Raw genomic sequence first — 24590 nt, 5'->3', positions numbered from 1 at the left:
TGACAATTTGATAAAAATTTACCTATTTTCTCCTCTGCATCCTTGTGTTTGGTACTATTATTGTGCTTGACTATCATGTCTTTTTGAATATTGCCCTAGCCCATACTGCTTTTACATTACCTTTCATACCAGTGTGTTGCACTTAAAGTGCATTTCCGAACCCTCTCCATCAATGAACAAAACAGCCACACACATGCTGTAATACCTACTATGGTTTTCATAACAATTTAAACTAGAGCTTTGTCACAGACGTGACAAATACCCCCACATGCCGCATTGACACATAATATTTTGCATGTCGTCTTCACAAAAAACAGCGGACACCATGCTCAATTTTTAAAACGAACGAAGTGACCCCTTAACATAGTTTTTGACCCAGAAAGGCCCATGTTCTAACTTGGCCTTAAGATCATCTCCATTAACCTTCTGACCAAGTTTGGTGAAGATCGGATGTAAACTACTTGAATAAGAGAGCGGACACCATGCTGAATGTTATAAAACACACTAAGTGACCCCGTGACCTAGTTTTAGGCCCGGAATGGCCCATGTTCAAACTTGTCCTAGAGATCATTTAGATAAAACTTGTGACCAAGTTTGGTGAGGATTGGATGAAAACTACTTGAATTAGAGAGCGGACAACATGGTGAGGTTTAAAACGCACTAAGATACCCGGTGACCTAGTTTTTTACCCGGCATGACCCATATTCAAACTTGATCTAGACATCATCTAGATACAACTTCTGACCAAGTTTGGTGAAGATTGGATGAAAACTACTTGAATTAGAAAGCGGACAACATTGTGATGTTTAAAACGCACTAAGTGACCCCGTGATCTTGTTTTTGACCCGGCATGACCCATATTCAAACTTGCCCTAGACATTATCAAGATACAACTTCTGACCAATTTTGGTGAAGATTGGATAAAAACTACTTGAATTAGAGAGGGGACAACATGGTGAGGTTTAAAACACACTAAGTGACCCCATGACCTAATTTTTGACCCGGCATGGCCCATGTTCGAACTTGACCTACACATCATCTAGTTACAACTTCTGACCAAGTGTGGTGAAGATCCGATTTTAACTACTTGAAATAGAGAGCAGACATAATGCTCAATGTGTAAACGTACTAAGTGACCCCGTGACCTAGTTTTTGATCTGACATGGCCCATGTTCAAACTTGGCCTTCAGATCATCTAGATAAAACTTCTGACCAAGTTTGGTGAAGATCGGATGAAAACTACTTGAATAAGAGAGGACACCATGCTGAATGTTAAAAAATGCACTAAGTGAACCCGTGACCTAGTTTTTGACCCGGCAAGGCCCATGTTCGAACTTGGCCTTAAGATCACCTAGATACAACTTCTGACCAAATTTGGTGAAGATCGAATGAAAACTACTTGAATTAGAAAGCGGACAACATGCTGAATGTTTAAAACGCACTAAGTGACCCCGTGACCTAGTTTTTGACCCGGCAAGGCCCATGTTCGAACCTGGCCTAGACATCATGTAGATACAACTTCTGACCAAGTTTGGTGAAGATCGGATGAAAACTACTTGAATTAGAGAGCGGATACTTAATACGGACTGACAGACAGACCGACCGACAGACAAGTTCACTCCTATATACCCCCCTAAACTTCGTTTGTGAGGGTATAATGACTTAGTACATAGAGCTTTTAAATGTGTTCTTTACATCTCTTAGTGTATCAGAAAAACAAAGAGTTCTTGGTGACTCCAGGTGGCAGACAACCAACACATTAGTTTAATGTCAGCGCCCTTAATGTTGTTTTAATGCACCATAGTACTTCACCATTAATAATGTGACATTTTTTGCATCATTTCTTTCAGGGAAGACTGATGTAAATGGATTTTTCCATCAAACTGATAAAAACGTAAAAGCCTTAGTACTGAAACATATAATTATGTTTAATGCATTATTTTGCTCCATGGACATCTGTTTTTCCAATGTCTATTTCCACATAGCCTCCTTAATAAGGTCAAGCCATATAATTTGTTCACAGACATGATAAGTTCTAGGTCATGGTACTCATGGAGGCCAGATTTTATCCCTTTACCACTAAGGTATGTATTTAACTCTTTATCACTTAGGTAGTAGGTATGTATTTTGACACATTTGTTGTCCTTTAGAAAGTTGCATTCAAATAAATACTTTTCTTACTACATTCAAGTTTTAAAGGCTTCATTTCCAACCCTTAGATACTGATGAGCAGCAACAGCATAAAACCTGAACAGACTGCGAGTTACTCGCAGGCTGTTCTGGTTAAATGCTGGTTGCAAATGCCAATTTCACTTTGTTTCTTATGGGGGAATGGGTTCAAAGATATTTAAATACAAGCAGAAGGCTTATTTTTTCTAATTTCTTTCGAAATTATAAAATTCTATCTAAAAATGTGTTCCTTTTTTTTAACAAGCAACGTTAAAATTCTCATTAGGGTCATTCCAATTAAAATATTCATAGCCCTATCATAGGGAGTTTATAAGAACATTATTTTTATGGTTGCAATTTATTTCAAAATTTCATATGTACAAAATTATTTTATTTTATATTACCATGTCATAATATATTATGTGTTGTTGCATACTTCCGTTGAACTGTTTTGCTTTTTATTCTTCTTATTATTATACCAAATGTGCAACTTATACTACTGTCCTTTATAAAGTCCATCCTTTAGGTAAATGAATTTAATAACAAGCATAATGACATTTAACTTTATTAGTGACTACAAATGCGTCAAAATACATATCTAAGTGATAAAGAGTTAAAAGAAACAAGTTATTTAGTTTTAACACCATATTGGACTTTCTGTATATTTCTGGATGACCAAATTAGTAGGTTTACCAATGTAAATGTCAAAATGAGGACAGCTGATGTGGGTGTGTTTTTAAGGTGTTCATAGATAACATCCATGCAATTATCAAAGCAGGTCGCGGTGGAGAAATGGATATGGTGTCCATCTAGCCAATGGAGGTCATAAGTTCGTTCATGTGAGAGCGTTTTTAAGATCTCCCCCATAGACACCAAGTACTGGTTCTAGTCCCAAGAAACGGACTCAAAAGCGTTTCAAATAAGCCTTAGGCTTTCTATGCAATCAAGCTAAAATAAATAGGTTTAAAGGGACTGTCAACCACGACGACGAAGAAAAGAAAAGTTGTAAAATCCGTTTTTTTTTTACAATTATTAATTTATATTGATTAAAATATCACGACTGGTATATTACATTACTTGAAAAAAGTTCATATTTTTTAGTATATTTGAAAATAAAATTTTGTGAAATCGTAAGTACATCGCAAAATAGGTGACATAACGATATACACACTATAAATAACGCAAGTAGATTGATCATTATATATATAAAATATATACAATTCACTACGAATGCTCAATTTGCATTCATGGGTTTAACACGTGACGATGATGATCAATCTACTGGCGTTATTTATAGTTAACTGGTAAGTTACCTGGAAGACATACTCAGTAAAATTTATTACCGAATTTACTGAAAATATGAAAACTTGACTTTTTTTCAAGTAATTTTATATACCAGTCGTGATATTTTAATCAATATAAACTAATAATTGTAAAAAAATACGGTATTTTACAACTTTTCTTTTCTTCGTCGTCGTGGTTGACAGTCGCTTTAAATTAAGTATCAAAACTTTCAATAAAGTATTATTGATGCTATACAAACTATGTAATTTAGAATTAAACTCATACACTATGTACATAAAAATAATTGAGAAAGACACACAAATGAAATCTTCAAGGACAGGCAAATTTCCCATATGGATGACCTAGAGTTTACTTAATGATGATATCACTATGACATAATTTGTGATCATTATAGTTTGTTAGAGTTTGTTTTTATAACTCATACTTTCTACAGTTTAATAACATGTCATTAAGATCTGTATATCGAAATAAAATAAACTATTTAATACCTAGATATGAAGATTAAAAATTAGTATCTTTAAGTTAATTTGTGTATCATCTTAATATATTATAATCTTACTTTTCATAGTTTGTACAATTTATATTTATAAATCATCCTTTTTTATAAGCCATGCTTTGATGTGTAGATTATGTTTTTCTAAGATTATTATTGACTTTGTTCATAACAGATTAAAAAGAAGTAACCACATGTCAACAAAAGACTGATATATTACTTAACCCTTTACCACTAAGATACATATGTTGACGCATTTGTAGTCCCTCGGAAAGTAAAATTAATTAAAGACCTTTTTTACTAGATTCAAATTTTAAAGGCTTCATTTCCAACCCTTAGATACTGATGAGCAGCAAACAGCATAAAACATGCACAGACTATGAGTTACTCGCAGGCTGTTCTGGTTTTATGCTGTTTGCACATGCCCATTTTCACTTTGCTTCTGAGTGGAAAAGGGTTAAGTTCTTAAGGCGTACAGTTGGAAAATTCAACAGATAGATACTTGCACAAATCTGGAATGCTCGTAAAATTATGTGTACATTCTGTAATTAAATCATTATGTTCAAAGCTGTTAATGCAGTGTTTCAGTTAATACCCCAAGACATTCCAGAAGCCATACACGAAAAACAGGAAGAGGAAATACCATTGTGAAAATGGAGATGATTCATAGCATAATCTTGTAACATTACAGCATATTATGGTAAAACCAAATGCAATTTTTTGTTAATAATTACCAGGAAATACACTGTCTGAAGGGACATCAAAAGTATCATTTAGGCGCTAATGGCCATAAGGTGAATTATTTGCTTTTGCACTGGGTGCTGACAAGGTCAAAGCATAGTCTATTTGTCTACGACGTCGGGTAAATGTTTTACTACGAAACATTGTGTCAATACACATGCCATTGAAGTACAGATTGGTGTACTTCGTAGAGTAACCTATAACTTATATTTGTAGTTCGTTGCACAACCAATACATAAAGCTACTTGTAATTTGCTTCGAAACAAAGCATTTGAATGATTAAAATATATGTTCGTAACCTGTTTTGTACTTTAAAATGTTTAATGTAAAGTGTATCAAAGTAACATGTAGTTTCATTTAATTTAAATTACTGTAATTGGCTATTTTAACAGAATAACGTCCTAATACATTACTTCAAATATATTTTGATATTAGCTCAAAATCAATGTTAAGGTTGCAACTACTCGCATTTGGTATTAGTTCGTTATTGAAAATAAGTACCTACCATTACTGTATGTTCCGTTCTCTAAGCCATAAATACCAGTAAAGATGAAACTCTCCTGATTAAGTAGTGTATTGATACAATGTTTCGTAACAAAATATATACCCGACGTCGTAGACAAACGAACTACGCTTTGACCTCGTCAGACCCCCAGTGTTTTGAGGAAAATACAACAAATGAGAAACAGAAGCAAAAAGAGTTCAAATCCAGGTTAATAGGACATCTCTTCAAGACCTATAAATGTGCCCTTACAGAGGCCGTAATGATGTGACGTTAAAAAAAAATTTAAGATGGCAATGTCGAAGCTGAAACAGGCATTTTTATATACCAGGTAATTAATACTTCTGTTAATTTTAAATGCTGTTTAAGGAGTAAATATACAACTTAACATTTTTCCTGCCAATTGTTAAGACACCATTAACTATTCCCACCTACAGAACACCATAAACGGAGCTTAAAATATTTAACAAATGGCAATTTCTTGTCCACAATCTTCGAATTTTTAATTAATTAATAACCAACATTAGCATTAAAGACAATTCTGTGTTAAATGCTTTACTGATTACAAAAATACCATTATTCAAAAAATGTTCCTGAAATTAAATGCAGTGTAATTGATTCTGAATAAATGTATTTAATTATTGATGAAAATTAAATGCTATGTGTACTTTTGGAGGCAGACCTTCCAGTTAAAGGCAAAAAATTAAGATTTATACTTTCCAGCCGTATTAGTAAGAAAGTGATTAGCATTTATTTCAAATTAATATTCGCTTTATATCTCTACATAACTTGCTACGATTTTTCTTTTTGGGACCTGTAATTTTGTGATCCTGCTCAGAGTAATTGTGTAGCAAGTAAAATCTCAATATACAACATGTATAGCAAATATTAATATGAAATAAGGGCTTATCGCTTTCTTGCTGATATGGCTGGAGAGAGAGCCGTAATTAAAAAATAAATAAAAGTAATACATGATTTATAATTGCAAAAAAAAAACTTGTCTCAGCATGGACATCGCCATCTTGAATTCCTTTACATCATCATGTGGTTACCCTTTCTGCCTTCGGACATGCATACCGCAGTCTGCACAGGCAAATCAGGGACGACACTTTCTACCTAAAACTGGTTTTTGCTAAGAAGAGACTCTCTGTAAACGAAAAATACATAAAAGCGGAAAGTGTCGTCCCTGATTAGCCTGTGCGGACTGCACAGGCTAATCTGGGATAGCACTTTACGCTCATGTAATAAACCCCTTTTTCACAGAGCACATATGATTTGGGCTCCAACTAAGACACTGCAAAATTCACTTTGTCAGAGTGTGTCTTACAAAAACTGGAGGCAATTTCAAAGACATAGCTATAATTACCTAAATGCAAAAAGATTACGATTGCGTGAACCCAAATAGGCAAAGGACACTGGTAATTCAACAGCATTTATCATGGAAAGATTGACCATTAATTTCAGAGTAATATTATCTATTTCATCATGAACAATCCATTGCATAAAAATGCATTAAAAGTAGTGTTTTCTTTAACCTATATATTGCCCAATGTTTACAGTTCATTTTAAGTGGGTTAGAACCCAATATGTCACAGTATATTCCAAAGAGACAAATGTGCTTTTAGCCATTTTATTGTTAAGCTATTATAAATCCATCTCCAACGTGCACAAAAGATTTCAGAAATAAAACAGTAATTTCCAAGTGGAATTGTGTCCAATATTGCTGCTGTGTTAATTCAAGGTTAAGGTCGCAATACAAAAAGAATTTCAAGTAACAAGACTATTGTCAAGACTTGACCAAGATATTATCAAGATAAACATGCAAACCAACTTTCATCAAGATTGACATTAATGTGGCCTCTATAGTGGTTACATATATTTATAAAATTTGACCTGGTGACCTAGTTTTTGGACGCACATGACACATATTTAAACTCTGCCTAGATATTCTAAAGATACAAATTCTTAACAAATTTCATCTATTTGAGTCATAAATGTGCAATCAAGCATGGTAAAGAAGTTTATCTAAGTTCGTGGCATAAATATGGCCTCTAAAGTAATAACAAGTTGTTTTTTTTTAAATTTGACCCATTGACCTTATTTATGGACACACTTGACCCAGATTCAAATTTAATTTCCTAGCACTTTATAATATAAAATTCAGATAGCAGTTAAACATGCACTTATAAACAATTGGTATACTGTTATTTATTATCATATTAATAATGTGTTAAACTTCCCAATTTCATGGTCTATCATGCTTTTTTCCCAATCAAAAAGGAACTGAGGCTGTAAAATTTAAAGCATAAAAAAATCCCTGACTTGCAATATGAAAATAATTTCAAGAATTTCAAGCATCTTTGCATGCACATTCTGGCTTATAAACAGAAAAGCGCACAAGCTTTTAATTAGGCCAGTTGAGTTAAAACTGCTGTACCGTTGATTATTTCTACAATCGATTTGATAGCTTCTAGCTCAACATTCAGCTATAGCAACTTAGCACAACGTAATGCTGCATCCCTATCCTTTTAAGTTGGCCCGAGGTCGTTAGTAGAGTGTACTGGCGGAAAATTTCTCCAACATTTTATTGGCTGTTATTAAAGTTCAAGAAAGCTTCATACCAGGGTTAGACAGCTATATCAAAAAGGCAGGATAATAATTTTGGAACAAGAACATATTTAGTCTAGCTCCAACTTATGTAAACAATCATAAACAATGATTTAATTATGACCTTTAAGGTAAACTATCTGAACCAGTGCTTCTCTTATCATGAACAAGCTTTTTAAATGTAAACATAAAATTAACAAGAGCTCAGCAGTCGGAAACAGATGGCCTCCCCCACCCCGAAAAAAAAGGGCCTTGACACCCATCACTCAATCCTTTGATGACCTATCAAGAGGAAAGCAATTTTACACTTAATGTCACAGTGACCTTGACCTTTGAACTAGTCACCTCAATTTCAATAGGGGCCATCTACTGTCCAAGGCCAATAAACATTGGAAGTATCAAGCCGATTGGTATATTCGTTTACAAGTTATCAATCGGAAATGATTTTCAGACCTATTGTAACAGTGACCTTGACCTTTGATCTAGTGTCCCGAATTTAAAGAGGAGTCATCTACTGTCCAAGGACAATGCACATGTGAAGTACCATGCCAATCAGTATATTCGTTCATGAGTTATTGATTGGAAAAGAACTGTCCAGTACCGACAGACAGACCAACCAACCGGCCAACATCCAGCAAAACAATATACCCCCTCTTCTTCGAAAGGTGGCATAAACACGAATAGTTCCATCAAAAACGTCTTTGTTCGCATTCAAAATATCCTGCAGCGAATCAATCATTTATGAGATATTCCCGTGTGATAACAATGCATTTTTAAGTCAACAAACCCGACCAATGTGGCTGGAAATTTGCATCTCTCTGCATGAGAACAAGAAATCAGGCTCTTATCCACTTCCCATTAACCTTTAAATGTCAAGATCAATGTTGAACAAATGTAAATCAAGCTATTAACCCAAAAACAGCAGCTATGCTAGATAATCAAGTAACAACCATGCATTAAATGATGCATCACATGTGTTTGGATTCCAAAGGAATTTTGTATATTAAACTTTTAAGTGGTTATCTTATTTCGAAACAAAGGACAGCAAGAAATCTGTTATTTCAGCAAAATGTTTGAAAAACTATCTGAAACACTAAATGATATGGAATATTAAATTTAACAAGACCTGTGTTTGGAAAACACAATGCCCCTACTGCCTTCTGAAGCAAGCTCAGCATCTCAAGGTGTTGTGAAAACCCCCGCAAGAAAACAGTTATTATACAGAAATATTCTAAATCCAAGGCCCATAACTTTGTCAAAAAACAAAGGACCACAACAAAACTCACACTTTATTGGTAGGTCATTTAGGTAGATTCACATACCCCAAATCAGCTCAATATCTGAAATTTTGTGTAAAAATCCTGGATATAACAGTTATTATAGAGATAATTTTCTAAGTCCAAGGCACATAACTTTGCAAAAAAAAAAAATGGCCTTGAACGACACTCACACTTCATCTAAAGGTCATGTAGATAGAGTTGACTCACATACCAAAAATCAGCTCAATATCTAAAGCATTACGTCAAAAACTCTGGAAAATGTAATGCTGGAAGGACAGATGGACTGATGGGGGACAGCGTGACTGCTATATGCCACTCATAAAAAGGGTGATAAATAAAGTAAAAATACATAACAATAGGGCCATAATGGCAATACATTCCAAGCTGAGGACAGCGGTCAGTCAAGGGAAATTATCGAAGTAGGTGTTATCAACAAGTGACTGCTGTTCTCAATAGATCAATTTTGGGCTGTTAGGTAAGTTGGTAATATTGCAAGGTTGTTACTCCACTCGGTCGTTTGCACACTTTGTAATGTTAACAAAAAGCTTATTGCCGATTAAAAAGAACAATAATGTAAAAACATTCTATTGAATAATAAAAATTAATATCTATTGTTAACCAGCTCTAATATTGTCGTTAAAGTATATAATGCTCAAAATCCATGAAAATTTTGTAGAGTATTTCGTAAAATAACGTTAACACCTAAACGATCAGTGTTCCTTATCGCAATAGCCAAAATTTCAACGCTAGACGTGGTATGATTACATAGATTTTTGTAGATACAAAATGCTCGTTTTTATATATTTGTGACACAATTAATTCCATTATCATTTCCCGCGAATATATCTATTCATACGACACCATGTTAGTGTTCATGTGTCGTATAAATAGATATCGTTGCGGGAAATTAAAATGGAAAAGCAACGAGCATTTTGTATCTACAAACATCTATTTTACCAGACCACATCTGGCATTAAAATTTCGGCAATTGCCATGAAGAACACTGATTTTGATTGGTTAAGTTTATTTTACGAAATATTGTATGAAATTTTCGTTCATTTTGAGTAGTAATGTTACTTTAACACTTGCATCTCGTTCCTTCAGTAAATCTGCCAGTTAGTATTACATTCATTTGGAGATATTGTGTCATGTGACAAAAAGTATAAATACCGAATTCTCTAATATATACTAAGTTTCACATGAAGACATTCCACTTGCATACATTCCAAAAGTTTGTTATAACAATTACGATTTAAGGTTCATTTTTCAAAATAGAAAATCACTAGTTCTTTTATCACAAGCTTATAAGAACACTTGCTAGCTTAGTGTTGTTGTTGAAACCTTATTAAGAGCTATTGAATTTGTAACATGAGCATGTCATGACTGATTTCCCCCATAATTGTCCCAGGAAAACAAACTTTCTCAAGACCCTATTGTTTGTTTTCAAACAGTGCATTGCATTTATCGTATCCAAGGCCATCGTAACAGCCATCGGATCCTGTAGTCGCAAAATAGACAAACAAAAGACTGTATAGCGTCAGAGGAAGGAGACAACAATTCAGACTCGGTCAGTTTTTCTTCACCATTTTGGGAATGGGGCCAGGTCCCTTTGAATTGGGAACAAGAGTGCCAAACTGTCACAAGATACGCCCGTTCGAAGGTTTTGGACACCATGCTCAATGCTTGAAATGCACTAAGTGACCTCAAGACCTAGTTATTGACTTGGCATGACCCATATTTGAACTTGACCTAGATATCATTTAGATGTAACATCTGACTAAATTTGGTGAAGATCAGATGAAAACTACTTCAATTAGAGAGCGGACACCATGCTAAATGCTTTAAATGCACCATGTGACCTCGTTTTTGACCGGGCATGACCCATATTCAAACTTGACCTACATATCATCTAGACACAACTTGTAACCAAATTAGGTGAAGATCAGATGAAAACTACTTCAATTAGAGAGCGGACACCATGCTAAATGCTTGAAATGCACTAAGTAACCTCGTGACCTAGTTTTTGACCCGGCATGACCCATATTTAAACCTGACCTACATATAATATAGACACAACTTTTGACCAAATTTGGTGAAGATTGGGTGAAAACTACTTCATTTAGAGAGCGGACACCATGAAATCCTTGAAATGCACTAAGTGACCCCATGACCTAGTTTTTGACCCGGCATGACCCATATTCCAACTTGGCCTAGATATTGTCTAGACTCAACTTCTGAGCAAGTTTGGTGAAGATCGGATGAAAACTATTTGAATTAGAGTCCGGACAAAGTGGCGCCGTTGAAAATGCACTAATTGACCCTATGACCTAGTTTTTGACCCGGCATGACCCATATTCGAACTTGGCCTATATATCAACTAGATGCAACTGCTGACCAAGTTTGGTGAAGATCGGATGAATACAATTTGAAATAGAGTCCGGACAAAGTGGCCCCTTTGAAAATGCACTTATTGACCCTATGACCTAGTTTTTGACCCGGCATGACCCATATTCGAACTTGGCCTAGATATCAACTAGATGCAACTGCTGACCAAGTTTGGTGAAGATCGGATGAATACAATTTGAATTAGAGTCCGGACAAAGTGATGCCTTCCGCCCGCCGCCCGCCGCCAAGGGGTTTCACATAATACGTCCCGTATTTTATACGGGCGTATAAAAATTGCAGAGTTTTGACCAAAATTTGGAAATAAGTGTTGCTGTTTTTTTGCTAACAAATGCTTCACTTTATATGTAATAAGAGCTGGATAAGAGATTTTTTTGGGGGGAAACCTTCAATTGCAAATTTTTAGGTCCCATTTGGGAAAAATATATTCTTTTTCCATAGGGAATGTGGCCAGATACCGGCCTCGATTTTGAACAAAAAAAACACACTGAGATTGCATTTTCGCGTCTCAAATTACCCCTGCTGTGGGCCATATGCCACTCTAGTCAGATGACATATGAAGATCTTGTGTTTATACAGATCATATTGATTTTAAATAAATTGTAACATAAATATTATCACTCAGGCCTCGACACTAACTTTTTTTTCAACTAGCCCCTTTGGGCTAGTAAATGCAGACCTACTAGCCCTGCATGACCAATCTTTCATGTGCACAGTGACCAAAGTATTATCAAAATATTTATATTTATCATTCAACTTGTATTTTCTTGCGCGTGGAGATGCAATTAAGATTGCTATAATAAACTGTGGTTGCAGTCTGACAACAAATCGTTAGTGAATCTTAAATGTCCCAAAATAATGTGTTACGGTAGTTGTAAAATTGTACAGGGTAAAGTCCCTTTAAGTTTTATATTAAAAGCCGGGATCGACCTTTATTATTAGTTTATCTAATTGAAATGCGTAAAAAGATTGTCAAAACACTTCTAATCAATCAAAGAAATTAAAGTTACTTAAAATTGATAAATAACTAATAATTTTAATGTTACTTTGTGTTATTATATCGAGTTTGATACCTTCATCGATCCCGGACTATCCAGGGCAATCCCGGCTTTTAGTTTAAATCGTATTTTTATTGAGAAAACACGTCACTTCGAGGAAACCAATCAAAAACCTACCTAGTGGAATTCCGTTTAAAAATAGGTACTGACGTGTCTTCTCGATAAAAATACGTTCCAAATCTATTTCAAGATATGATCCATCAAAAAGTGTTTGTTGTATCCGACTTCACTCTGGGATTTTATTGTCATCGATCATACTGTATTAAGATTTTTACATCTTTGAAAAGCTTATGTAAAATGCAGTTTATTGATATAGAACACAATTATTTTTGCCAGATACACACGACATGTTCCTGGGACATTGGCTAGCCCGGACCTAGGTACAGGCAGTGAATGTCGTTCAAACGTGCCTTAGTGTCTAGCCCTGTCACTGTTCTTTTTTAGAAACAATTTTTAATATCAAATTTTGCATAGAGCCAAATGTTTTTTCCATAATTTTTTTTATATAAAAAGTTCAAAACTTGGTGGAAGTATAAAGCCAATAGGTCCCTCCATTCACATATTATTGATCGGAAATCATTTTCACTCTTAGAGTGACAGTGACCTTGACCTTTGACCTTGTGATCCCAATTTCGCTAGGGGTCATCTACTAGCAAAGGCAAATGCACATACAGTAGGAAGTATCCAGCCGAATCTGTTCACAATTTATTGCTCGGGAACAGACTGGTCTACCGACAGAAAGACAGACTAACCAACCCACATCCAGCAAAACAATATACCCCCTCGGTGGTATAATTAAGGGGGAAAATTAACAGTTTTGCAAATTTAATAGATAACTCTTTGAAATGAAAAGTACATATTTCTTTATTTTAATCATCAATTGAATCATGGAAAAGCATGTTTTGCAAATGAATTTTAATAATAAAATAATAATTATAAATAAAACAAAGGTTTTCAAAATAAAAGGCCAAGTTTAAAAGCCTGCATGGTCCAATAGAAGAATATTCGATTTTGGTAATTCAAAGTTGTTGTCCTAATGATAAATACAACAAGAGATATGCTTGTCAGAAACTCCATGCCCCCTATTGCGCTGCTTTGAAATAAAATTTCAATATATCATTAGGCAGGTTTAGACATTTTCTCCCTTTTAAAGCTTATTACTTCCCTTGGATTGTATTTTTTGACTTTTGACCTTGAAGGATGATCTTGACCTTTCACCACTCAAAATGTGCAGCTTCATGAGATACACATGCATGCCAAATATCAAGTTGCTATCTTCAATATTGCAAAAGGTATCACAAAACTTTAACCAAGGTTAAAGTTTTGGGACAGAATGACCGACAGACAAGCCAAAAACAATATGCCCACAATCATTCGATCGGGAGGCATAAAAATTGCAAAATTTGCTGTTTCAGCTCTTTTATTGATCATGCAGTTTTTGTAGAATCTTTACGCAAAACTTTGTGCAATGTTTGTTTACATAAACTGGAAGCCAAGATCAACAAGGGACAAAATTGTCACAAAACCAGGTTTTCGTTGTGAAAAAAAAATCTGATATAGGAAGAAAACTCAAACTGAACTTTTGAAATGAACAAACAAAATTACCCCCCTTTGTAAGTTTGTTTTTAAAAAAAATCTATTTTTAGTCGTGGCGACCTTGACATTGGAAATATTGACGTGATTCTTTCGTGCGACACACCGTCCCATGATGGTGAACAAATGTGCCAAATGATTTTAAAATCTCACAATGAATGACATAGTTATGGCCAGGACAAGCTCATTTATGGCCATTTTTGACCTTTGAACTCAAAGTGTGACCTTGACCTTTCAGATATTGACGTAATTATTTTGCGCGACACACCGTCCAATGATGGTGAACAAATGTGCCAAATGATTTTAAAGTCTGACAATGAACGACATAGTTATGGCACGGACAAGCTTGTTCCGCCCGCCCGCCAGCCAGCCAGCCCGCCTGCATTCGCCAATCTAATAACCAGTTTTTTCCTTCGGAAAACCTGGTTAATACTAATAAGCCAATTTACGCTAGCCCCCTTTGATTATTTGCCCTTTGTTAATTAAAAAATGCAAAATGTGCTGTTTTAACTTATTCTTTGATGCCAGGCATACATTTCTGTCCATGACCATCTTTGAATTTCTTATAAACAGTGACCTTGAACCAACCAGTGAGGGCTTTTCCTGGCATTTCTATGGTCTGCTTAACAGACCCATTCCCAAAGCATAATTTAAAAAAAATCCCAATTTGAAAAGAAACCTCACTTTTTGAAGAAGGAATTGACTAATGATTATTACATCTTTAAGTTCATTCAATTAGGCCTAAAAAAAAAATCGTTTGTTTCCACTGACATGGCCAAAAAAATTAGGGTAGGTAGGTAGGCAAATAATTTTATTTTTAAAAATAATTTTTTTTTTAGAAATTGTCGTACATGGTGCATTTTCTTCTCATGTTTTGTGTATAACTGTATGTACAATAAATTTGATGATGTCTGTAATGCTATATGACTATATTTAAATGCTTTTATGAAATAAAAAATTGCTGTTCTTTAATATTGAATGTGTTGCTTTCCTTAATTCCGAGTTTAATGTTGACTTCTGGCAACGGCTTAAATATACCATTTTATGACCAATAAAAGGCATAACTATAACAAGTCACAGAGAGCTTGACCCTCAGTGTCTATAGGGATTCAGTGTTGTTATACTTTCTGGTCCTTTGGGTTCATGCAGTGTATTCTATATTATTTATTATTTATAATATATTAAATACCTCAAAAGCAGTGCTACGGGAACGCCAGTGGTGTTGCATTTAACATTATCACCATGGATAGACCCAATCAAACCGGATGTGCTTTTATATTTCTTGGATGCAGTTAATGTTCCCAAAGGACCACATTTTCAGATTATATTATTTACTGGTGGCGTGGGGTCTATCTACCCATGAATTTCAGGAACAGAACAGAAAATTTATTACGACTTGTATTATATGCATACAATTACACACACAAAAATCAATAAACAAGCACAAAATCAAATCACACCAAGCACAGAAAAGCAGAAATTTAATGCTTCTTGTATCAAACTATACTTATAAATTTAAACAAGAAATGTGTTTGTTAGAAACACCATGTCCCCTACTGCGCCGCTTTGAAGCTAAATCTTTGACCTTGAAGGATGACCTTGACCTTTCACCACTCAAAATGTGCAGGTCCATGAGATACACATGCATGCCAAGTATGAAGTTGCTATCTTCAATCTTGCAAAAGTAATTGCAAATGTTAAAGTTGGGGCAAACAAACAAACAAACAAATGAACCAACATACAGGGCAAAAACAATATGTCCCCCACTATAGCACTATGACTGTGCTTGCCCTGAAAATGATAACATTTTTACTTATTAAATATAACTAGAATTTTGACATGGACAATTATGCTTGGACAGAGACAAAAACACTATATATACAGTAGACAAAATGAAAAATGGCTGAACTGTTTGCAGTCAGAAGTCCTACCATAATGATCATCTTTACATTCAGCTGTGAAAGTTGAAGCAAAATTTGTCAAGCAGAGGAGTTGAACACACACAATTTTGTAATAATAAATTCAAAAGTGAAAAAAAAGACAAAGGACCATAATCCTGCCAGAAATAATTCTAGGCAATATTCATTTCTTGGAGATCCAATGTAAAAGTTTAGTAGAGATGCACCCAGTCGTTAAAGAGGATTTTTAAACATGAAATCTTTAAACTTAATTGCTATCTTGAATTGCCAATTACAAAACCATCCAGCAAGCTATTAAAACAGTCAGTTGCAGACCATTTGAATGACTTAAAATTGTCAAAACTTTGGCAAAGACACAAACTGGTATTACTTTTTCCTTCAACAGTACAGTCAAGTTACCATTACCGGATCAGTAGCGTAATTAAGTTGTGCTGGTGAAAAACAATGAACAGTTTGAGACTTCTTTAACACCAATTTGATTAAAAATTACCGTTGCTAACTGATTCAGCACATAGTCTTATTTTTACACGCAGACAAAATCTTAAACATGAATCAAAACTGAAATGGACTTTTGCATGCCGAAAGACTACTAAATGGCCTTTAAAATAATGGGTAAACTTCTTACTTTCCAACAGAGTTATAGCAAGTGGCCACAAAAATGTTCAACCTCGATTTGGAAACGAGACAGAAGTCAACAAAGTCGTATATACATGTCAGCAAAACATACCGAAATGTTTGACAAAGAGACGCTCCAATTACGACTCAATCAATGCGTTTAAATAATAGGCCTTGAAGATGCTATGTGCAAAATATCATCTAACAATTTCAACTATTTATCGCAAAACGCAGTCTTGAACATCAAAGTGATCCGCTATGCGTAATGATCCGGTAATGGTAACTTGACTGTACTATGAAAATGAATTTCAAGACTGTCCTACCATTATGCAGCTTTTTCAAGATACAATCACTTATTCTTTCCATATGGTCGGAATACAATTGGCTTCAGGCCATTCAGTTTACATGGACTGCATAATGGTAGGACAGTCTTGAAATTCAACTTTAGGTCTTGATCAACCTCTCCACCAGAACTTCCACAAAAGGCACATACATCAGTTTGCCCTAAGGCACTTCCATAATATGGGATTTCTACTGGGGTGGCACATTCGCATGGTCTGCAACTGACTGTTAGCTTGCTGGATGGTTTTGTAATTGGCGATCCACAAACAAAGTCTAGTTCGCTCAATGTTATGGCTTAAGATAGCCTGCTTCTTTCAGTTAGTCTTTGTTTGCAGTATATCACTCTAGGCTCACATGTAACAAGAGCCCGCGCATTCTGGGTTGTGTAGAGAGACGTGTCTTGAACGTTCCCATCATTCGGGGTTTCATGTTGTGTGGGTTCTTCTACTTGCAGCTCATCACCATATGGGTTGTCGTGCGTGGTTTGACTTTTACCTGCACTGGGTTTCGTCTTTTTTGTTTGTTTAATTAATGTTTTTGTTTGTTTGAGTGATGGTCGACAGGCTTCTGAGGTTTCCATGGTTTTCGCAACATCATAGGGGTAGTAATGTTCACCAGTTTCATCTAACATTGGATCAGGCAGCCAAGGTGTATCGATATTTTCTCCAGGAATACAGCAATCTGCGTCTTGACATTTCTTCAACTGGAAGATGTAATGACTTTGACGGCTATGTCTGGACATCCAGTCCGCATACTCTGGAAGTTTACTGGTATGAACCTTTTGAAGTTTATCTGTATCCAATGTAGGGAAAAGTTCCCGAAGATGCCTCTTGACAACATCGATATCGGTTTCTGTCATGGGGTCAAGGGCTTGAAATGGGTGGTCTTTTAGCTTGAGGCGCAAAAATCTGTTCCTGATGGTACTCTGGACTGGCTCAATTGATTCCCTCCATTGTACTTTTACCTCTGGCTTCTTTGCAGCGACTTCTCTTAATTGCGCCATTGAGTTACACTTTTGGAACTCTTTCTCGTGTTCGTCAGCCAGCTTCTCTCTCTCAAGTGAACAGTTCTGCAGAGCTATATTCAAAACAGACATGACTCTCTCTGCCGGATTGGTCCAGCTGTGCCCTGGTGCACATCTGGCATGAACAAACATGTCTAGATTCAGTTCTTTAAATACACAGATATTGGCGCATTTGACTGATTCCAAGTTATTTCGTTGATCAGTTCCTCCATCTGTATATTTCATCACTATCTTGGGCTGTTCATTCTTAAGCATTTTACATATTGTCGCTGCATGTCTGAATGGACCCGAGGTTTCAAATATAGAGTCATTAGTGACAGTTGTTACAACACCTCGTACAAACGATTTGTCCACTGTGTCTGGAACATGACATGACAGATAGACAGAGGGAGTGATTGATGCTTTTGTCATGTCATGATCAAGAGCTATTAACGTTGTTTCTGTTGGTGCAAGAGTCTTTTTCCCTCTAACACCTGTTGATTCTGGCGCCTCAGGCTCGCCAACTGGTATCTTTGCTTTGTCATCACAGAACAACACTACTGGTTTGGCATCTTTTTGTTCAACAGCCATATGTTTGAAATATTTCAGAATTGCGGCACAATAATGCTGATCTTGATGGCTTACACGAAGCTGCCTTCGCTGAACTTTATACTGCACATCGAATCTTCCAGTAAAACAGAGTGCCCTGTGAGTGAAGGGGTTTTTTGGGGCAAACTGTAGCCTTACTAAGCTTCCAGATGGTACGGGTGTGTCTTCTGGTAACCGTGCTTTAGTACATTCGATGAGTTCTTCCACAGAAAACCACTGACTAAGATGTGCTGTGTTATGCCTCCTGTCATCAGCAGCTGTGACTTCTTCAATAACTTCTTCAAGCTTGTCAAAGAATGGTTCAAAAGCCTTTGGTCTACCTGTATTCAGATGCCTCAAATCATCTACTATTTCTGTGTTTCCAAGGGAAATCAACCTTAATCTTTCCTGCATTTCAGGATTACAGGACGCCGATCCATCGGTTGTTAAATAACTGTACATGAAGCTTCTCACTGCGGGAGTCATTGTCGTAATCAAACCAATCTTCTCTTTAAATGCTTTCTTTTGCGCCCTAGTGTGTACTTCATTAAGTCTGCTCTGTATTTTGTTTAACAAACGGGCTCCATCTATAAGTATCTTCGCCTCTGGTGGTTTGTTATCAGCATATTTGATCAAGCAAGAAGTTGTAACCCTTGACCCACCTGGACAATATCTTATAATAAACACCGGCACAGTCAAAAACAAGTTTTCAAAAAATCTTGATCTTTGTTTGGAATTTTCAAACTGATCTTTAAGATGTAAAGTTTCATCAAAAAATACTGGTGACATTTCATCTGCATCTCTCATAACTTGATCAATTCTCGCATATCTTTGTGCAATAAAATCTACTTTCTTCCTATGCTCAACAGTAGCATTCTCTGATACAGGTTTACATGGATGAAGTTGCTTCTGGTTTTCTGTTTGAGTCTCCAGTTGTTCATGTAAGTATGTCTTGTACGAGTCCATACAATTGGCTAACATCTGGATGTTTAGAAAGCTTCGTTCCATGCAGGTGTGCTTTTAACAACTGGTTTCATCAAAAGGCTGTACAAGGCCTGACTATGACTGGCGAGATCTGACTGTGACATCTGTTGACCCTTCATTTTCTTCCTTTTCACATCATTGTAACCTGCAAAATGGCATCAAAGGATTACCTTACAATCAAATTTGTTTCATACTTTTATATATATATATTTAATATAGCTATCAAACACAACTGTTATACCTTGGATTAATACAGAGAAGAAGTAACAAGGCTATTGTCAAGCAATATGGTCCCCTACCGGCTCCACCATTGTCAGAAATACCACCATTGTCAATTTTTTTATTTTTTTGGCTTTGTTGCCATAGCATCCAAAATTTTTGACGTAGGAACAAAATGAAATGACGTGCATAATGTCCATATTGTCATCTATCCATGTTTCAAGTTTCATGAACAAATATTAAAAACTTAAAGTTATTGCAAGAATCAGAAAAGTGTGACAGACTGACGGACCGACGGACAGACGGACCGACGGACACACAGAGCGAAAATCATAAGCCCCTCCGGTGAAACCGGAAAGGAACAATTAATGTCAGGCCAGTCGGGGTAAACCCTAGACCAAAGACCATTCAAGGGTTAAAACCATTCAGAACTTACCTGGACATTAAATATTTTATATATTATATTAAAAGAATTATTTTGCGTATAATTGTCATGTAGCTATAAAGTCACAATATTTATTTATTTCAAACTGGACATGAGCCAGCATTTTATATATATATATATAAAAGACTGGAACAAAATTCAGTATAAAAAATACCTGAATAACTGCTAAAAACCTCAGGAATGGGTTTGACATCTTGTTGGCGATTGGCTGTATCATTTATCACTTCATGATGATTTGTAAGGTACCACAGAGCATTGCATAGGATCTGTTTTTGAAAGAAACTATTTTAACAACTTGACAACTTGTCTGTTTTTTGTCCTATATATTAAAAAAGACTTACATTTATTTTAATAGAACGGTCAGATTTTACTTTTTAATATTTATATAAAAGATTTAACAAATAAGTTCTATTTAATATTTGTACCGCATGCATTAAAAGATTATAAATAACTTCCAAACTTATTTAACAGAATATATTAATATCTTAAAACTGCTAGTATTATTAAAACTACATGTACAACACAACTGTTGACTGCTCATCCTTACAAAATGATATCATTAAAAAAAAAAAGCTAAATATTTAGCAGGTTAAAGTTAATTTCTCTATATCTAAAAGCATTAAAGTTAACGAGTAGCTGTACACCCAAACCACAAAATGTTATGCATACTTCAATAGTAATACTACTCTACAGTCTGTACAGATGTACAAAAATAGAGATACACACAAAGCAAATGTCAGATATTATAAAGTGAGGAGCATAATTACATGTTAGTGATGTGTTTGTGATATTTTTATGTCCCCATTGATCAAAAAGTCAAGGTCAAACTTAAGTTGGTCTTGACACTTAACTCCTTGACCAAGGGTACATCTATTTTTTACTATGCCAAATAAACATTCATATCTTGTGAGAGAACACGGTGAGGTATGATATAAAACCAGGAAACCAGGAAAGCAAGGAATAAAATGCTGTATGGTCTTGTACAGAACATTACATTTACATTTTTATATTATATTATTATAAAAGCACACACATTTTAATATATATTTTTTTAATTTGAAAAAAAAATATTTTTCAAGTATCAAGTTAGATCTATGAGAGTTTAATTTTGAAATCTGCAAACTACATATAAAATGCGACACCTCAGGACATTCAAGATACAGAATAGTGTTAGAGACATTTGTAGTTCGACAGTTAAATACTTACAAATTAAAGTCATGGCTCTAAAATTGCAACAAGATAAAAATATATTATTCTTAAATATTATATCTTATATTATTCTTAAATATTATATCTTCAATTTGACCACAGTGCCTTTTTAATAGCCTTTAATTTTTGAAATTAAAAGACAATGTCAGACTGCCACATTTCCATTCAATATATGATTTGTGAGAATTAAAAAGTATTTCCCCGCTTGAAATATTTTATATAGAAGCTCCTAAAACAGTACACGGCTAGATTGTGTGCATTGGTCTTGCAATGCTCCCTGGCATTTTTAAGAGTTCTTTAATATTATTGAATGGACATGACAATGTCTGAAAATGTACGGACATAGAAGATTAAAATTATTAGAAAATTCAGTCAAAGTGCCTGACAAAATATTCAGCAAAACAAGTTTTTAAACATTATATCGGATATTATAAAATACCTGAATAAAGTAAGCTCCTTCCATGGATACTTGACTACTTGGCCAGTCTAGCCCCTGTTTTTCAAAGTCACCAACCAAATCATTGAACAGCTCGTCCTTCCTTGACAATCCATCTTTAACACCAGAACTGTAAAAAATCAGAAGGTATTTTCTAATACCCACCTCTCAGATAGGCGCACCCTCCTGAAAGTATTTGTACGAAACCACCAAACACAACTCTACATATCTATATTTTACACTATGTACAAGTATTTGACAGTTGCAGACAAGTTGAAGAGACTGATGAAGATACAAGGGAATCCGGGAACCAATTCCTAAGCCTGTTATAATATATTGAAAAGACCCTCACTGACACTGTTAAGATGAAATTTAAATACCTTGAAGTTTTTCTTTTCGTAAACAATCTTCTTCCCCCTGCCATAAGCAACTTAAACGCATCCACAGCCTGTTTGGTTGTTTCCTTTAAAACTTCCTGTACATCTTTCTCATCGTCCGCATTCATCCTACTCATACAGGTGAACTCCAGACATTTAATTTGGAAACGGTCACTTAGTGTTCCAACGGACATTCCACCTGAAACAAGGCATTGCCTTTTTGATATAAAGAGAGGCTAAAAAACTATTTAGACGGGCTATTCACAAACAAATCAAAATTATATACCTGAAGAAAAAAAATCCTCTAAAAAAACAACAAAGTCCAGCCCTCTGAAAAAATTGAGCAGGGGTTCCCCATGGGACCATGCCAGCATAGTTCAACCCCCCATCCCTTCACCCAACTTTATCCCAAGTCATACAAAGTTTTAATATTTTATAAATAAGTGGGTGGGGTAATACGAAACTACTGCACCATATAAATAAACACATACCGATTCTAACATGATATATACCTGTTTAAAATATATTTAATAATAAAGATACTGTAAAATTGACACGTTTGCAACTGCTTTAATGTAGGCCTACCTTCGATCTCAAAACTTTCAGCCGATTTTGACATGTCCGTCTTACACTTCACTGTGTAAGTGACAGTTTTGTCTCGAGAGTGATGTTCCTGGAATAAATCGTCCATCTGCTTTGAGTGAGAAACATTTTTTATTAGTTTTTGCTCCTCCAGATGTTTGCATTTGAAAAATGTTATCGCAAGAACTGACGATGCTGCATTCGACGTGCTAGCGCTGGGCGCCGCCATCTTGTTTATGTTGAAAGTTTAATGTACGGCGCCGATAACGTTGAACGCTTATTGAGCGTGCCGAAAAATACGCGGTCCGATTTTTTTCGAATTTTGGGCTAAAAAAAGATTAGGACCGGCGGCAAAAAATTAGGTAGGGTCGGGCCACCGGAAACAACTTTTTTTGTTACGCCTTACATCAAACAAATTATATAACTATAATTAATTTGACTTTGTTCTTCTAATTTAAATAATTATAAAGAGTCATATTAAATTTAGTTTTTCTCAAATCAGTGGACTTTTTGGGCGAAACAATATCCCAAGCACAAATTGCATCCTAAAATGGTCAGGACAAGGTCTGCACTGGTTCCCCAAACAAAATCGCATGACAGGTCTCTTTGCAAGCTGTCTGTATATAAAAGTTTCATAAAGTTTGGTCAATGCAAATTTAATTAGCTGACTGGGAACCACATATTTGAAGCTACTATTCTGCCTGCAAAATCCCAATCTCAAAATAGGATTTTTAACTTGAATTTTCTTGACAATTTGTTAAATAATTAATGTTCTTAATCTCTTTAAATGCAACATAAAAGCCCTGGCATAGTTGAATTGCATGAATGATTAAAACTTAATTATATCTGTCAAAAAGGCTGTTGAGAAAAAAAAAAATAATTTACAATTCTCAAAGGGCATTACTCTTTTAAAGTACATAACTAATTGTAGTTTGCTTTCCTAGAAGCAATTTAAAGTAAAGATATGATTTAATTTTCAAGCAAATGCTAGAAAAATATTCTTTTAACATATGTACACAACGGTAATGTAAATTGATGGCCTATAATTCAAGCATAAAATAATAACTTGTACAGCTGTGGGGTGCCTTTTAAATTGTTTTCTGCAAGTTAAAAGAACTTTGTTGTAAAAAATCTTGCAAAATTAATTAATGTCCCTGTTTCCAGAAATCATTCAGATCTGAATGTCAGCCACAAGTTTTTGGACTTTTAGTTACCGTATTGCAATAATCTAACTCCAAGATACTGACCCTCCAGGTCGCTGGGAGTTGCAACATGTAAAGGCTTTTTAAGACCCTCCAGGTTGCTGGAAGTTGCAACACGTAAAGGCTTTTTAAGACCCTCCGCGTTGCTGGGGGTGGCAACATGTAAAGGCTTTTTAAGACCCTCCAGGTCGCTGGGAGTTGCAACATGTAAAGGCTTTTTAAGACCCTCCGGGTCGCTGAAAGTTGCAGCATGTAAAGGCTTTTTAAGACCCTCCGGGTCGCTGGGAGTCGCAACATGTAAAGGCTTTTTAAGACCCTCCGGGTCGCTGAAAGTTGAAGCATGTAAAAGCTAGTTAAGACCCTCTGGGTCGCTGGGAGTTGCAACATGTACAGGCTTTTTTTCAAGTAAAATCTCACTTGAATTGGTAAAATGAGCCACATTCAAAGATTTCTGGCATTAATAAACAAACAAATATTATAGAAATGTCCCTTTTGTGCAAATTAAAACAAGTTACGTA

At 35.3% G+C, this 24590-nt stretch overlaps 2 protein-coding genes across 2 annotated transcripts in view; both read right to left on the bottom strand.

The window, feature by feature from the left end:
* The window catches only part of LOC127847086 (uncharacterized), a 177818-nt gene that overhangs the window by 143821 nt on the left and 9407 nt on the right, over window positions 1–24590 (bottom strand). The gene's annotated exons all lie outside the window — the stretch shown is intronic.
* On the bottom strand, window positions 19615–23138 carry LOC127847084 (uncharacterized). The gene is made up of 6 exons (XM_052378683.1): window positions 22874–23138; window positions 22292–22487; window positions 21915–22041; window positions 21473–21489; window positions 20421–20532; window positions 19615–19747 (listed from the first exon to the last, which is right to left on the bottom strand). Exons 1-5 carry the CDS (start codon window positions 23097–23099, stop codon window positions 20487–20489), a joined length of 612 nt encoding a protein of 203 aa, XP_052234643.1. The 5' UTR covers window positions 23100–23138; the 3' UTR covers window positions 19615–19747; window positions 20421–20486.

Source organism: Dreissena polymorpha, chromosome 10 (assembly GCF_020536995.1).
Source record: "Dreissena polymorpha isolate Duluth1 chromosome 10, UMN_Dpol_1.0, whole genome shotgun sequence".
NCBI classification, from domain to species: Eukaryota; Metazoa; Mollusca; class Bivalvia; order Myida; family Dreissenidae; genus Dreissena; species Dreissena polymorpha.
Note: the sequence above shows the minus strand (reverse complement) of the source record. Positions and strands in the feature narration are given on the sequence as shown.